This window comes from Mixophyes fleayi, chromosome 8 (assembly GCF_038048845.1).
Source record: "Mixophyes fleayi isolate aMixFle1 chromosome 8, aMixFle1.hap1, whole genome shotgun sequence".
In the NCBI taxonomy this organism is placed as follows: domain Eukaryota; kingdom Metazoa; phylum Chordata; class Amphibia; order Anura; family Limnodynastidae; genus Mixophyes; species Mixophyes fleayi.
In genome coordinates, this window is record NC_134409.1 from 37,423,818 (window position 1) to 37,442,041 (window position 18,224).

Genomic DNA, 18,224 nt, shown 5'->3' on the forward strand with positions numbered 1-18,224 from the left:
TCCGGGGGAGCCTCTGCCGCCCGCTGTCCTCCGGCAATATCCCGGGTTCATATACCCGGGATATTGCCTCGGCGGTATTACAGAAACAATCTTCTGAACTGGGGGATACAAATGTAAATAATAAGCATCACCTTTCTTAAGCTTTTATAGAAGGGTCATTCCATGTCGGTTCAACCAGGGTTGTCCACCACCCATCTCAGATTTCTCCAAATATTTTTTAGTAAAGAGAGAATGTCAAAACCGCGGGTGATTATTAAGAAATCGCCACAAAATTTGGACCCCTAAGGTAAACTCTTCCTCTCGAATCCAAAAATCCAAACAAAATTACTTTATCTTCCTCAGGTTTTGCATTACGGCAAAAACGCATTTCATGATGGTAGCAGACTGAGTTTTCAGGATCATTGCTTACTGCATTTGAAACTTCAGTTCTCAGAATCAAAAGTTCTTTTTCTTCATCTGTAAAGTGGTCCCAGCTATGTACTGCTGCAGTCTGTATTTAAAAGACTACCAAATGAGCAGCTGCCATGATTGACTGTGTCTTCCTCTCTCTTTCTCTGGAAATTTTCAGTTTTGGTCTCTAAAGGGGATCCCCTTCCCATCAGTTTCTGTTTCTTTCATTTCCTGTATGAGAGGTTTATCCCATTGCCTCTGTTAAAAACCATACCAAAAAAGTGAACTAAACTATGTGTAAATTATGTATGCTGTACAGCAGTAATCGAGCATCAACTTCATTATTTTTTTTTTCTCCACTATGAAAGAGTACCCTGCTGACTTTTTTTTTTTGTGGTAGTAATATATACCTTTTTTAAACACCCCCAAAAATGGGATCCTTAATGTCAATTGAACCTAGCGTTTCAATTCCATTTGAAAACGTGCGTTTTTGCTGTAGCGTAAAACATGATGCAGATAAAGTAATTTTTGGTTTGGATTTTTGGATTTGGGAGGAATAGTTACCTTTTTAGGGGTCCAAATTTTGTGGTGATACTTCAAATAAACGGATAAAGAAGCTGTGATTAGTAAATTATTTAATTGAAAAATCAATATTTAATCAACTAATTGTCAGACAGTCGAGATATTTGGCAGACATAGTTGTGTTGACATCCTTTCAACTAAAATATTTTTTTAAAAAAATCTGAGATGGGTGGTGGACATCTCATGTTTTTTGGGGTGATCTGATGGGAATGGCCCAGAAGCATACAAGAATGTGAATTCTACTTTTGCATAGATGTAGGTGTTTTTAAAGAGTTAATTGAAACAGGTTTTTGTTTGTAACCATCTGCTGAAAGCAAGTTATTCAGAGTTTATTGCCAGCAGTGGGCAGAGGAGGGATTGTCACTATCTGCTGCATATTTCATAGACATGAGTCAATAGAATACATTTTTGATGCAGCAGATTAAAAACTACACAAGTTTATTTTGCTTTTAGTCACCATATTGGTAGACTCTACCTCTGTGTTTAAGCTTGGTTGTAAAATCTTCTAGGTTCACAAGATACTGTTACCTTGTGAATGCCTGGAGATTTCCTGGATATACACATACTAGTTTCAATTGTAGTGATTACTGTGGAACTGTAGCCAATCTCTGCAGCATTTTGAAGCTAAACTCTCCCAGTCCTAATACACATACCCCATACTCCCCCCTCCCCCCAAAAAAGTACAACAATTAATAAACAAAGTAGTCAGTCTTCTGTCTCCAGCCATAACACCAGTGCAGAAGTTACTCAAACTTAATTCCCTAAGAAATATTAACTTCTTGCAATCCTTTTTAAGTTATCCTTTGTATACTTTGCAACTGCACAAGACATCTAAATGAGCTCTGACAATGATAGTACGGTACTTACCATTTAATTTTAATTCTGTTATTGGGGATATTTATCGTGTCCCCACAACAATTAACGCATTTGTTTGTGTATATATCCTTTAGTTATGTCTTATTTTATGATGCTAATGTCCTAATATTAATAGTAATGGGACCTGCAAGTGAATGTGCTTGTTATGCCACACAGTAGTACCCTCATTTCATAGTATGCCACATAGTTGTGCCTCATACTTGCCTTTGGAGTCAGCACTTGTCATCCTGTATTTAAAAAAAAATATATATATAAAAAAGTATATGACTAAATATGGTCATTGATGCATTTTAAATGTGTCTAAATGGAATTTAGGCTAAATACGCCTTTTTGATGTATGTGTGAACGGGCCCTTGTGTATTTTACGTTAAACCATGGCCTACTTCTGAGAGCTCATAGTTGCAGAGCTTTAATATGCTCTGTTTATGTGCCAAGGCTAGAAAACTTCATCCCTTGAGCCCTGGACACAGAACATACGTTTTCTGGATTAAGAAGCAGTTATACAAACCAATGTCTGCTGCGCTCCATAAATGCAGCAGTAGCTGGTCTTTGCTCCCTCCCAATGGTTTTATTCATTTGCTCAATAGGACTGTGCCATATGAAGAGAACAGGTTACCGTGACATTGCCAGGGGACTCTTACTTTCTGTTCCTTGTCAACGATTACTGTACATAGTGTTGAAAATGAAGTCATCTGTTTCCTGTAAACAGCATAGATCTGGTCAACGAGCATTGTCTTCCAAGTCTTAAGAGTTTCTGGCGTACATCCCTCTTCAGTTGAGCTGTACACAGAGCTGTTTTGGCTGGTATTTATTTCAGTGTTTATGTATAGTCCGAAACCAGGCACATGTAGAAGCACTTCTGCCCAAACTTCGAGATAGACTAGTCATGAGGTATATAATGTGTGTGTGTGTGTGTGTGTGTGTCAAGCACCAGGAATCGCGATGGAATTCAGCTATTTCTGTGTGAGGATCCCTGAATTAATGAATCCTCTGCAGAGCTTTGCTTTCAAATGAAGGTGCTGAAGTGAATCCTGGGATAAACTAACATTACGCGGGCATAGGACGTCAATGTAAACAGGTTTTCATAATCCTCTCACATTTTGAATGTCAAAACCACAACAAAATTATTGTTCGTTTTCTTGGCATCTAAGTAATGCAAAACCATTTCTTACCCCAGTTGGCCTCTCCAGCAGCCCCAAACTAGATTTGGCTCAACCTGAAGGGTTGAGGGGAAGACACCGTGCCTTCATGTATGACAATGGCCATTTCCATGACTGCTTTGAATGTGTGTGTGTGTGTGTGTGTGTGTGTGTGTGTGTGTGTAATATGCTTTTGATCCTTTCACTGCATCCTAAAATGGATTTGGTCCTTAATGGCGTAGTATAACTTCTAGGCAGTTCTTCAGGTTTTCTCATGTGTATGTGATCTTATTTTAATAATTAAGCATGAAACCTTCTCCCCACTTTATTATTATTATTTATTATTATTTTCTTCCTGCACCTTCCACCCCACAATCTCCATTTGGGGTGTGTGTGTATATAGATCACTATATAGATAATATTTTATTAAAGTTATGGCTGCACTGATTGATGATCTGATGACCATGAATCTGAAGAGTGTAAAACATTGAGTTGTCCTCAGACATCATTCTAGCTCCTGTATTGCTTCTTGTGAACCCCCCTCTTACACTTTCATTTCTCCAAAGAGATCATACATTTAACATGTTTTCTAATAACATAACAAGCAAGTCATATCTTCTGTTTTCGTTTCGTATAATGACTTTATCTTTTGTAGAATTTTTTTTTTCTTTAGTGATTGCAATGGATTTTAGCCTTTTAGTAGAGTAACCATTTCTGAAATTGGTTATATTATAGCAAATGGTTATGTAACGTAGTCATTGTGATCCTCAGATGACGCTTTATTTCATTCTTTGGCTTTGTTAAACTTTTATTTGTCCTCAATTTGAACCCTCTGGTAATATTTAACATGTGCCCTCTATTTTGTTTAAGTTTTTTCAGGCAGTTAATTTATTAAAAAAAATACAAACCTGAACGCTGGTGTGTACTTGTAGTGTAGCTTGTACAGACTGGTGTCACATGTCTGTTTTATAATCGGTTTACTTCTTTCTGCATCGTACAAGTATTCGTGTTTTTATGATGGGGAAAATGCTGCTTTAGTACTTCAATATATTTACAATAAAGAGGATGGTGTGACCATCTGAGGAAGGGTGAGGAGAAGCAGCGGTAGCCATGGGCAGAACAGTGCTAATGGCAAAATTTGGGTAGGTCATACCCCTCTCCCGCTCTCAAAGGAGTTGAGTGCCACTTCTGAGCGTGTAGTCAGGCATTGGCCTCGGAGGATGGACATGCTGGGTGTTCTGAGAGGGGAACAACCCAGCTTTGCCAAGCACCCCTTATCTCCGGACCCCCACGTGCCTGCACCCTGCCTTGCTCTTGACAGCAGCCATTAAGGAGTTGGAGTTGCCAATTGTAAAGAAGGGTGAATAGTATTCGGGGAAGGAAAATAGAAATGTTATGAGTTTATAAGCTGTGCCCTTTGCATCCTGTGCACCTTGTATTGTGAATTGTCCACTTTAAAACAAGGAGACTGGCAGAATGCAGCCATTTCAGTCTCTACAAATCCAAAACAGTGATTTATTATCCCTCTCCATAAGACCCACAATACATGGGTGAGCGTGCAGAATTAACGTCTGTCAAGAGCAGAAGTACATTCATGGCCAAAAGTTTTGAGAATGACACAAGTATTGGTTTTCACACCGTTTTCTGCTGCAGTGTTTTTAGATCTTTTTGTCAGATGTTGCTATGGTGTACTGAAGCAGTATTGCAAGCATTTCAGAAGTGGTTTTATTTACAATTGCATTAAGTTTATGCAAAGAGTCAATATTTGCAGTGTTGACCCTTCTTTTTGAAGACCTCTGCAATTCTCCCTGGCATGCTGTCAATCAACTTCTGGGCCACATACTGACTGATGGCCGCCCATACTTGCCTAATCAATGCTTGGACTTCGTCAGAATTTGTGGGTTTTTGTTTGTCCACCCACCTCTTGAGGATTGACCAAGTTTCAAAGGGATAAAGGTCTGTGGAGTTTCCTGGCCGTGGACCCAAAATTTTGATGTTTTGATCCCCGAGCCACTTGGTTATCGCTTTTGCCTTATGGCAATGTGCTCCCTCATGCTGGAAAAGGCATTGTTTGTCACCAAACTGTTCTTGGATGGTTGGGAGAAGTTGCTCTTGGAGGATGTTTTGGTACCATTCTTTATTCATGGCAAAATTGTGAGTGAGCCCACTCCCTTGACTGAAAAGCAACTCCACACATGAATGGTCTCAGAATGCTTTCCTGTTGGCATGACACAGGACTGATGTTAGCGCTCACCTTTCCTTCTCTGGACAAGCGTTTTTCAGATGCCGCAAACAATCTGAAAGGGCATTCATCAGAGAAAATGACTTCACCCCAATCCTCAGCAGTCCAATCCTGGTACCTTTTGCAGAATATCAGTCTTTCCTGGAGAGAAGCTTCTTTGCTGGCCTCACTGTGTGTGCAGATGCACTCACATCTGCCTGCTGCCATTCCTGAGCAAGCTCTGCATTGGGGGTGCCCCGATTCCGAAGCTGAATCAACTTTTGTTGATGGTCCTGGTGCTTGCTGGACATTCTTGGTCGCCCTGAAGCCTCTTTCACAACTATTGAACCTCTCCGTGAATTTCTTGATGATCCGATAAATGGTTGATTTAGGTGCAATCTTGCTAGCAGCAATATCCTTGCCTGTAAAGCCCTTTTTGTGCAAAACAATGATGACTGCATGTGTTTCCTTGCAGAGAACTATGGTTACCAGAGGAAGAACAATGATTTCAAGCACCACCTTCCTTTTTAAAGCTTCCAGTCTGTTGTTCTAACTCAATCAGCATGACAGAGTGATATCCAGCCTTGTCCTCATCAACACGCTCGCCTGTGTTAACGAGAGAATCACTGACCTGATGTCGGCTGGTCCTTTTGTGGCAGTGCTGAAATGCAGTGGAGACGTTTTGGGGATAAAGTTCATTGTCATGGCAAAGAGGGACTTTAAAATTGAATTGCAATTCATCTGATCACTCTTCATAACATTCTGGAGTATATGCAAATTGCCATCATGAAAACTGAGACAGCAGACTTTGTGAAAAATAACATTTGTGTCATTCTCAAAACTTTTGGTTATGACTGTGTAGCTTTGTTCTCTAATTGTTGGATCCCTGACTGATGTGCGACAATGAAGGTTAAACAAAATAAAAGGGAACTAGAGTAAATGAGAATATGCTGATCGGGCACAAAATCAAAGCCAAAGAGGAAAGCATGTTGCAAGACCACGAGTCCTTGTGGTTAGTGGGTGTCATATTTTGACAGAGGTAAAGATACCTTACATAATGATTGCCATTATATATATGGTGTTTAATTTTGTGGCTCACAAGTTCTTAATCATTGCCACTTGGCTGTGTATGTCTGCACAAATTTTGTTATTTCTTCAACAAGAAATAGGCCAACATGGAGTAATTTCTGCAAAATTAACATCCTATGATTGTCATTTTTTTTTTAGAACAACCTTTAGCAGTAATCATTTTCTGTATGTATTTATCAGTCTGACATTGAGGAAAAGGGCCATCTATTTTATACAACACGGATTCAGGTAATTGATGTTTGGGGTCAATGGTTTATACACAGCTCCCTTAAATCCAGGCCAAAGCGTTTCAATTGGGTTGAGGTCTGGGCTTTGACCTAGACACTTTAGAACCTTGTTTTTCTTTTTCAGAGATTCAGTAGATTTGCTGGTGTGCTTAGATCATCGTCTTGTTGCATAATCTAATTTTGGCCAAGCTTCAGTTGTTGGGCAGATAGACTCACATTTTTCTTTTGGTGTTGAGGTGTTCGTGGTGGGCTCAAATGGGACATCCAAGTCCTGTGAAAGTAAAACAGCACAAAATGATTACTGCTAGCCTAATGGTTGGTGCGAGGTTCTTATAGTAGAATGCTGCATTTGGTTTTCTGTTGTGTGTCAAGACCAAATGACTCCTCTTTGTTTTTACATGTCCAGAGCACATTGTACCAGAAGTCTTATTGTGTTCAGGCAACTTTGCAAGCAGTTTTTTTATTTTTTTTATTTTATTAAGCGGTGTTCTCCTGGCTACCCTTCCATGAAAGCCATATTGAATCAGTCTTTTTGTGATGGTAAATTTGTGATCTTTAACATTTGTCATGTTAACAGAGGCCCTGGATGTAAGGCTATGGGTTATTTGCAATTTTGTTGACATATTATACAGACTAATCTTTTGGTTGAATTTGCTGCGGACACCCACCCCTGGGAAGTTGAGCAACTGTCTTAATTTGTAAATCCCTCACTGTAGAAGGATTGGCTTCAGATAGTTTGGAAATGGACTTACAACACTTTTAAGACTGGCAGCAACAATTGCTTCTCTGAGATCATTGCCAACACGAACCTGAAACCCGAAATGCCAAAGTGATTCTACATCTATATAGAGGTAGTAGCACTTCCTGATGATCAAATAATGATGTTCACCAGGCTCAAATTACCATCTTTGATATGGAAGCGGTAAAGGTGCACTTTAATCATTGACTTCATATGGGATTATTTTTGTTGAATAAATGTTTTGTTTCGTGGGCAGCATGGTGGCGTAGTGGTTAGCACTTCTGCCTCACAGCACTGGGGTCATGAGTTCAATTCCAGACCATGGTCTAATATGTGTGGAGTTTGTATGTTCTCCCCGTGTTTGCGTGGGTTTCCACCGGGTGCTCCGGTTTCCTCCCTCACTCCAAAAATATACTGGTAGGTTAATTGGCTGCTAACAAATTGACCCTAGCCTGCCTGTCGGTGTTAAGGAATTTAGATTGTAAGCCCCAATGGGGCAGGGACTGATGTGAGTGAGTTCTCTGTACAGCGCTGTGGAATTAGTGGCGCTATATAAATAAATGATGATGGTGGTTGGTAGTCGCATGAGATCTCATTTACCCCAGTCTGACATTTGACACAGGCCCTTTCTTTCCCGCTTCCCAGCAGCAGACCAATTGAAATACAGACAGGAGTATCTTGTGTTAACTGGCTTCCACTTCCTAATCCCTAACCCAACAATAGGACTAGACAGTGGCCAGGTTTAATTGTTCTGCAGAGCCAGCCAGTTCTTAAGAAAGGATGAGCGTTGCGAGTATAAATGTGAGCTTGGTGAGTGCTTGGTACAGTTGTTGGGTCACTGGTTTTGGTGTGTGTTCAGGTTGGGTGCGTGTCTCTTGATCATGTTTTATTCTCCAAAGGAAATAGATATATGTTGGATAGAAAAACATAGTTGTTGCTTTTCAATTAGCTACTTTTGTTCTTCCATGGAACGAACTTGCAAAATAAATTGCACCTTCTTGTGCCAGCTGTACAGTAGTCAATGTGACATAGTTCTCCAACGCTTTGCTGCCTCAGCCACAGAACTCTTACAGAAGTGAGTACTGTGAATCAGTGATACTGCAAGTGAACCACACAAACCTCAGCTGCTTGTTTCAGATCTTCTGTACGGTGTCATTTACATTCTGTTCACGTGGAAGAGCAAACACAGTTTGTGCTGACAAGGTCCTGCTGCCGTTTGTTAGGCAATAATACGATCTTAAATCTCCTTATATGATTTGAGCTGCTTAATTTGTACTGCTAGTTAATGCTGATGCAAATTGTCCATCTTGTTTCAATTCTGTTAATAAAAACTGCTTTAAAGTAATAAGCTAAAGGGACAATTTATTTTGAAATGTTCATTGTTGGCACATTGGTTTCAAATGGTCTTTAGGGGCTTGGTAACATTAAACAAAATGCTACCTTGTGCTGAGCTTTGTGATCTCTTATGTCCCCCAGGTACTGGGGACACTGACATCTGATTATTTTGAAAGACAGCTAAACCTAAAATTGCACATATGTAAAAGTTTCAGGCTTATCAGAAATTAATATATTCAAGATAATTGTGATTGGGGGAGAGAATCTTCATAATTTACAGCAGAATATAAGTCAGTGGTTTACACTGGGTTTTATATCGGTTATAAGCAGTATCCAATATCTCCAGTTTATCAAGCTAGTTTAATTAGTAGTTTAATTAGCTAGTGCAATTTAGTAGACTTTTTGAATCAACCCGTTTTGTTTTTTTTTGTGTTTTTGTTTTTTTTGTGGCCTCTAGCAGTAGAAGGAGGCAAATAGAAAAGTGATGGGGTAAATTATAGTGTGACATTTCACAAGCTGACAGTTCAGTGTTGAAGATGTTGCTGTAGGGACTAACCATACTGCCCTCTATTGTGAGTCTATAGTAATTGCAGCTAATATAACTGCTTAGTAAGAGACCCTGTGGGTATTACCACTAGAAGTGGCTTGTACAGTGTTCTCACAATTGCCATGACTTATCGATAGCAGTACATTTTATCAACTTTTGTCTCTACAATATGTCCTATTGAACGCTGTTCTCTGCCTTTTTATGTGCTGCTGAAAGCTTGCTTTTTTTATTTTACAATTATGTTTTGCATCTTTTGTTTAGTGTTTAATGTTGCTACAATATGATCCTCTTGTGTGTTTCTCAATAATGAGGCGTAAATGTAACAGAAATGAAAACTGAAATACATGTAAAAAAAATATTTTCCCCTTCCTGTTTCCAGGTGGCGACAGACAAGGTTGCAGAAAAATTGAGTTCTACTCTCTCATGGGTGAAGAACACGGTGTCACACACTGTCAGTCAAATGGCAAGTCAGGTGGCGAGTCCATCGACGTCACTATACACTACATCATCGTCCACCACTCTATCTACACCAGCACTTTCCCCGTCCTCCCCGGTGCAACTAAGTCCAGATGACGAAGTGTTGCTGGCAAAGCTGGAGGAACAGAACCGGTAAGTAATAACTCTTAATGCTTGTCTTACTTTGCATTGTTCCTCGCCAGCAATATGCTAGCTCACAGATGTGCAACACTAAGGGGGCGTTGGGGCTTAAACAGGACATATACAGGGAGAGAACCTTCTTAGGATTCATTTTTGTAGGTTTGTTTTCATGACCACTCTTACATTGTGAAAGACGTTTTGGTCATTGCTTTAAGTCAACCAGATCCCCGATTTTAGGACTGCTAGTGTAAAGTTGGTTAAATCAACTTGTATTTTCATATAGGGAACCGCTGGGTCAATTTTTGCAAGCACACTTAACATGCACTTCAGTTGCATCTTCACCATTGTGCTCATTTGTTTTTAGCATTTCCATTTCAGAAAGGGTGTACATTAGACATGTTGGAGTTAACGGGATTCACCTTACACAGAACATCTACCAGAGTAATCCATAAAACATCCGGCTTCCTTGGGTATGATAAAGATGGTGATGGACCAGCAGGATAGAGGAATGTCCTTTTCACTTCATTGATGTTATCCATCTTTCTCCAGAATAAACGTGAGCCACCATTTGTTGTCATAGACAGCAAATTACATAACCTCTGATGTCAGCAAGAGAGGGCGGATATCGCGTTATCCTGAGGAACTGAACAATGACCCTCTTGATCTTTCCAAAGTGTCCCAAGTTGTTTTCTGCAGCTGGCAGAAACTTGTGTTACTTTAAGTATTTCAGAAAATAATTTACTCACCCATTCAGAAATATTCTCAACCCCTTCCTATTAGAAGCATGAGCAGCCTTTTTAAATGGGTTGAAACAATAAGGTATCTGAGACTTTCATCCATCTTTATTTTTTACTTCTCTAAACCAATTTAAACACCACAGCAGCCTCGGACTGGACTACCAGGGGGGTTGGGGAAATAATAACCAGTATGATAATCCACGGTAAATGAACACTCCGCTTTTTCAAATAGTCCAGGGTCAGGTAAGGTTTGGGTGAGCTTAAATTAGTGATGAAAAACCCCTTGGTCACTAAGTAAAGCCCACCCTAACCAGTATCTGTAAAAGGCAGGCCTATTCAACACAATAGAAGTGTCTTTCCACGTACAGTGTCTTTCCACGTACAGTGTCTTTCCACGTACATTTACACTCCTGTGCAGATGTGGGAGCAGGCGCTGTCTGTAAAATCTTGCCCCCAAAACAAACCTGAAGAGGAACATTTGTTCCTCTAATGAAGTGAATTGGGAAAAAATATTTTGTTTTTCTCAGATGTGTAGTACCTCCAATAAATGCAATTTTCATGAATCACTCAAAACTGAAAGATCTTGCAGCAGATGATCTCAAAATAAAACTTTGGGGATTTATTAACAACAAAATGAACAATTTTTGTGATGGTTTTTCAAAAATTTTAAAATATGGCTTTTTGAGAATCAAAATTTTGATATATAAAATGTTACTTTTTTTTTTTTATTGAAACATGATGCTGTTATATCATATGAAAGCCCATAAAAGGTTTCAAATGAGATCTTGTCCAGTTCTCTAGCTTAATCAGGTGAGCTACAAATGCAATTTAAAAAAATATAGTGCAACTTTAAAGGTGTAGAACTTCAAAACCAGTGCTCATATCAGCCTAAGATTTGTGGGTTGTCTTTACATCCATGGCAGCATTTATTATACCAAATTTCTCTGAAATTGGCGAATGTACAGTAGAGGGTTTTGTTTTTTTTCTAAAATTGTGTTTATTTGATGTGGAATGACCCACCACAGTCTTTCCATTTCAGTTTTACAAGAGTTTCCTATATTTACTACCCTGTGCTGCTGGAGACTCTGCTCATTCCATGATAAAATACTCTTTAGCTGCCCATTTGCCTCCATTTCCCACCTCACATCATGACTCTCTCCCTGCTTTTTCTTTTCTTTTAATCTGTTTAGCAAAGTTTTAATGCATTATTGTAGAAAATCTTATTTTCTATATTAAAATAATGTTAGACACAATTTAAGCAATTTTTGAGGTTAACAGTTGAATTTATACACTAGATATATAGTCGTATGCATTTGCAAGTTGTGAGAAAACTCGGGGGTAGTTGTCGGTTACCCCTTTGCCTATCTATTTTCATTCCTTTTCGGACCACATCTCAATTGCATCATGCCCCATCCCCAATGTTATCACCCATCCCTTATTACTAGGCCATGTCCCATAGCTATTGTGGTGGTAGAGGATCACACATGAGTAAGGTTGACATGAGACCTGTAGGAAAAGAGAGGAATAATAGTGAAGAGACTAGAAACTATGGCAACTGTGCTGAATGGTTAGCTCTTTAAGCACACTTTACACCGTTTCATAGAAGCTAGGTAACATAACAATATGTATACACATTTGTTCCTTAATATTAAGATTGGACAAATACAAAGGAAAATAGGGCTAGAGTCAGTTTAATATTTCTGGGTTATCTGCTTGTAGGTTCCACCCTTAGTGGGCTAGAGGTGCATGTTTGTCATAAAGGAAACATGGAAGAAGTAACTTTACTGCTCCCTGATGTCTCAAATCCATTATTTGAATAGGTGTATATTATAGTGTATGTACAACTTAAAACCTGCTGCATAAATGTTTTCAGCTGTTGACAGGCCAACTAGGTTTACTGACGCACAGAGGTCAAATGTGAATGAACTCCAATAAAACAATATTGTGCTTCCATTGACGTTTTTCAGAGCAGGATGGTTTTAAAAGACAAAACCGCACAAACATTGTTTTATCTTCGTGTAATTCACTCATGTTGGCATTAGTCAAAAATATGCTTTGATCCTGCTTCTTAGTCCAAATGCCAAGTGACAGTCGTTCTCCACACAAGGGTGAGCCGAATTACATGAGATCCATAGTTTCACTCCTGGCTTCACTGGGTCCTACTTGTTAGGAGGTTGACTGTGCACATAGGTCAGTAGCTTCATGCTCCTGTGTCGGTCCTACCTAGGTTTATTTTATTTGGCCTTTAGGGTGCTGAATAAAAACTGTTAATAGTAAAGGACAGAATACTATGTTGTGTCTTTGATTTTGACAGTTTTTAAAACAGGTTCTCCCAGCGCTCCTGCATCGTAGTCTACTCTGTATCTATTGAGCTCTCCCATAGAGCTCCATTATATTTTATTGAGTGACACTTGTGAATTATAGAAACAATTTAGAATATGGCTCAAAGCTGACATTTGTCTGACAGTGTGTACAGTTCCATTGGTTTTCATTATTATTTTTTTTTCAACTGTTTTTAAATGTGTTTTTGAGTGTGTTAAATACCAGTCAGTCGTTAATGTCTGGTTTCGGACAGTATTTCTGGTAATCTGGACTCCTTGGCATTAGCACAGTAAATAAAACGGAACATAATCTGTATCTGTTATGTTCTTACCGATGTATGGTATTAACACAAGCAGTGAGAGAGCTTCTGTGAATCTAAATTGAAGTTCTAATTATGTACTGACAGAATGAGTTCACCTTACATGAGGTTTATTTTCGTGCTTACTCATTTATTTTTCAATTATGCCCAATATTTTGGCATCAAAGAAATCTTGACAACTTGTTCCATTTGTGTCTTCTGTGTTGTATTACTTTGAAGAGTTTTCCATTTCTTAATGTTTTCTTACTTTCCAGTGAGAATGTCAGTCTTTATATTGGGATGTCTGTGTACACTAAGGCGAGGAAGCTGTCTTCACTGTACATTTTATTATTGCAGGCAGTGATATGCACTAGGTATATAACATTGTGCACTAGTTTGGATCTGTGTAGCTTTATTTTGGGACAGGCTTGAAGGGCCTTAGAACTACTACTCGGGAGGGTAAGGTGGCCCTTTATGCAGATGTGTTGCTTTTCCTTTCAAACGCACAAGGCTCTGTGGACAACCTTCTCATGGTGGTGAATGAATTTGTCTCCTTATCTGGTTTAAAGATCAACTGAGACAAATAGATTATCTGCTTCTTGGGGTATCAATGCCCGGTGTTTTCCCGTTGATGTGGATCTCCTGCTTTAAATATGTAGATATTTGGATCTATAATTATGTATATGAATATGTGCCGGTGAACATTCAACCTCAGATTTTTCTGAAATCTATCTATCTTGGCAGAAACTACCTCTTTCAGTGTCAGTGAGGATAAATCTTATTAAAATGATAATAGAGCTCAAATTCCTTTGTCCTGCAGCAGACACCAGTCTTAATACCCACCACTCTTTCTCCAAATTGACCAGTTTATATCCTCCTTGGTGTGGAGTGGGAAACGGGCAAAAATGAAATGAAGTGTCTTATGTAAACCACAGCACACAGGTGGTTTTGCCCTGCCGGACCTTAATCTATATTATGCCTCCCAAGTGGCTCACTTAAAATTTTGGGTGTCAGACCCAGACTACCATGATCTTTATTAGGATCTACTGCAGCAAGTTTCCAGCCAACATACTCCCATGCAGATCTGGTTATCAGGGTTTACTCCAGACATTTGCATGCCCCTCCCTTGCGTCTTACAAGCTGTAACAATTTGGAATGCCCCCTTAATGGTATTCTGCGTGGTAAGGGTGTGGATCCCTGTGCTCCTCTGTGGGGGCATACTAGATTTACTGAACTAAATTAACTGACTGGGATCTTTGTCCAATGGCAAAGACACCATGTCTCGCCCACAACGATTTACTAACAGGGTTTAGAAGTCTTTTGAACAGCTTGGCAATAAAACATGGTGGTGTAGAATGCAATTTCCATCCTATCTTCAACCTAGGCATGCATATTTGAGTTTTCTTGAAGAAGCCCTATGAGGTCCCTTCTGAAAACTAGCCTAGCTTGCGTACTGCTATTAAGTGAATTTGCTACTTCCAGTTTTGCATAATTAGGGGAAAAGGTGGGAGGTGGATCTTGGCCCTCTCCAGGATGAGGACTGGGGAACAAAACTTATCAGCTCTTGCTGCTCCACTATCTCTGAGATTCCAGCAGATTCAGATACACATATTGCCTATTAGCGAAATTTGTCGGAGACCAGACTACTAACTGTCCAAAATGTGGTGACCTCTCTGGTTCATTTTGGCATCTCCTGTGGGGCAATGCCCTAGAATTCAGCGCTTTTGGTCTATGGTTATTAAATGTATCAAAGAACGAGTGTGACTACCATATTCACCTGATACATGCCTCAGCAGTCTTCACTTGGAAGACATGTTGAACAGACCAACGTGATAATGCATAGTGAATATGTTTATGCTGGCCAAGGTCTAGATTATGGATGGCCTCTACTGGGCCTAATATTTGTGACTGGATTAATTTGGTTAACTATACAGTGGGTCATGAATGTTTTGTATACATGAGTAAGAAATATCCCTTGAAGTAAGTATTATATTTTATACCATGTACAATACAATTCCAAGATTTATAGTTTTTTTCTTCTATAATACAGTTGTTTCTCTTATGTGTTGTCAGAATGTTTGCAGTTAATGTTGTAACTGCTTGTTAGTTTTGCGTAAAATACCATTTTGAAAATACAAACACAAACTACTGGATTTAAAAAAAAAAAAATAGTAGTATAGTGTCCAAAAATATGGCAGTTAGGCCTTGCCCCACTCTTACCCACTCCGTCATCTTCTCTCCCTAGTCCATGTGCATCTCCACAACTAGCTCTGCCCTAACACCGTTAAGTCTCTCTCGTTTATGGTGATGGGCGGGTTGTGCTGCTAGCATCTAATTGGTCACAGCCAATGGCCAATGATAAGCGAACAGCATGTACTCGACATCATGCAGAATTATGTGAACACTGAACAGCACTTTGGCAAAGCTAAGGCCTGATTTCATCACTACCCCCTTCTCCTTTCCCCTGAAATCCTCCCTCATACAACAGGTGGAGACCGAGCAACGGGAGGAAAAAAATAAAAGTAGCCTTTTCTGCTTAAACTGCCAAATATATCTTCAGAACTACTCTGTGGGCTGGGAGTTTTGCACCAGTGATCTAGTACTTCCTCCTAAAGCATTTTGGGCGTTGTTTACATTGGCTGCTGTTATGGGCTGGTTTGTGAGCTAAAGATCCAGTCACACCGAGCTCATATTCGTAGCCTATGTCCTGAAAGCTATTAGTGAGCATGCACCTGCCTCACGCTTACTGAATATTTATATCTGCCCAAAGGTGGCTTCATGTAGGAAGGTGAACTTAGAACTAATGTAGCAATGTTTAACTATTAAATGGTTAGCAGGGTAGTGATCCTTAAGCTTGCAGCAGTTCAATGTCCGAGCTGGTGTGAGTAGCTGGCCGAGTACTGTACATGGTCTATGTTGGTAGATTCGTACCAGGCAGGACCAGTCTGACTGACATGTACTGCATCACATGCAAAAAGGACATTAAAACTCATTTGTTAATCGCAAAATTTGGAAATGTGATATATTTCTGTTTGTACAAATGAGCCTATTTTTTTATTTATTTTTTCCCACCTCATGCGTAACTGAGCCCACACTGGTTGCCCTCACTCATGACTCTATAACTGCTCTGTGCCCTGCATACCAGGCTTATGTCCACATAGTATTATGTCTTCTACGTAATATCCTATCCTACATTGTAATCCGGTCTGCTCTTAGTCCTATGCTGATCATACACTGCCCTGTGCCATGAGTGTACTGTACCTTGTTGTTTCCTCTGTCCTAAACTTAGCTCTTCACTCAGTAAAGATTAGTGGTCTGTCCACCTTGGCATAGATAAGAATCCAATTAAATCGCTGGGCTTAAGTCCAATACAAATCACAGATGACTTCAGACAATTTTAACAACTGATTTCAAGCGGTAAAGCTGTAGTGGTTTGAAATGTCTCTTCTACTTATGGAAGGTGGTGAAGCTAGTTGCTGTGCAGGGGCTGGCTGGCAAATTTTAGCCCAGGGTGGGGGTCTTCCAGACACAACTCATTAGTCAGCCCCTGTTGCTGTGATTTGAAGTCGAGCAGTAAGTGGCCGGCTTCACTTTGGGCTGTGGGATGACAGGACCGTAAATGGAGGCCTGGCAGGCTGACTCCCAATTGGGCAGAATTGCTGTAGGTGGTATTTTATTTGTGGCCCTGTTACTTTTGTTTTATAAAGACTTTTTTTATTTATAAAGTAGTATTATATTTTGTAATGTGTAGCCGTGTGTTCTGATTTTAACTTGGAGATTCAATTCGGGACCAGGTGCCGCTGAATATCGCTTCGGTGTTCAGATGCCCGGCTATTGTGATGGGAAATCTCCGCTCATATTTCTGCGCACATCTATGCGGTGTGATAACAAATGAGCTGAGATTACTGCCATAACATCGGTGTGATGTCTCCCCCCTAAGAGTAGCTATTTGTTAGAGTTTTGAGAGCGTTGTCAGTCCTAAAATGACAATGTTTTGAAACTGAAGGACAAAGGTTGAGGATTTTTTTTTTTTTTTTTTGAGACTCTTGTCAACAGAACATTCGCCCTGGGATGGAATAGGTCAATCGATTGATCAAGGGTAAATCATTGCACACAGTAGGGGCACAATGTGTAGCTGAGAAGTGACTTGCAGTTTATATTTGACACACAGAACCTGCCTGGGTATGTCTGCACTAAGTCTTCGAAGGTAAAGTTGTTTGAGGTTTGCTTTGTGCTTTAATGTCTCTATTTAAATGCAAGATGATACATTATGGGCTCATTCACATATATGTGCTGGTAAAACGAGCAAAAAGCGTGAAAAACTGCACTATTATCCAGGTGCTTTTGGTGCGTTGCTTTTTTACCAATAAAAGCTACTATATACTGAAAGCACATATTGACACCATGAAAAATGGCATGTACTGTGCTTTGTCCTGTTTGATTGGTTTTTTTTTTGGGGGGGGGGGGGGGGTTTAAAGAATTATTAAATGTCTATAAATGTGTAAAATGTCTTTTATGGAAAAGAGATCAAGCAAACCATTCGTTCTATTTTAATACACCTTTTTCTGGTGTTAGTGATGTGAACAAGCTCTGTTACAGTACATTAAGAAACCTGTATTTATGTACTGCTTCTTGGTGGCTTTGATTTTGGCCGGAGGTGAGACTCTGCTCAGCAACCTGTTTGGAAAATTTTAAAGGAAAGAAAATGCAGATAACCCACTATGGGACGGCCCGAGGGGCTGGTCCCTCTAAGGTAAATTTTATTTACAACATATAGTGGCAGATTGTGCAGAACAATATTAGAATTGGAATGTAGTGAAAGAACCTTTTATTATAGTTAACATTTGCTAATCCAAGTGTTACAATTCGTTAAAGAGTAAGGAGGTGGAGCCGTTATTGGGGAAGGAGGGACCAGAAGAATTGCAGGTAACATACATTTGGTTTCGGCATCCAAATGTATTTTTATACAATTTTACAAATAACCTGGAATGTGAATATGAAACCTTAGACAGATGCACTTTAGTCACTTCTGTATGTGTAAAACTGATCTGCAGGGAGAGCTGGGTACATTTTTGCAAACATCAAAGTTCAAGGACCTGCAGTTACCAAACACTGTAAAATCCCT

At 39.6% G+C, this 18,224-nt stretch overlaps 1 protein-coding gene across 4 annotated transcripts in view; it reads left to right on the plus strand.

Annotated features, from left to right (window-relative positions):
- The window catches only part of EVI5 (ecotropic viral integration site 5), a 102,558-nt gene that overhangs the window by 20,857 nt on the left and 63,477 nt on the right, over positions 1-18,224 (plus strand). For 3 of the 4 annotated variants that reach the window (XM_075182371.1, XM_075182373.1, XM_075182372.1), the window contains one exon: positions 9,525-9,754. In XM_075182371.1, the coding sequence (XP_075038472.1) occupies positions 9,525-9,754 (230 nt within the window). Of the gene's footprint in view, positions 1-9,524; positions 9,755-17,246; positions 17,307-18,224 lie in introns of those variants that run through there. The other variant, XM_075182374.1, reaches the window with a different exon arrangement.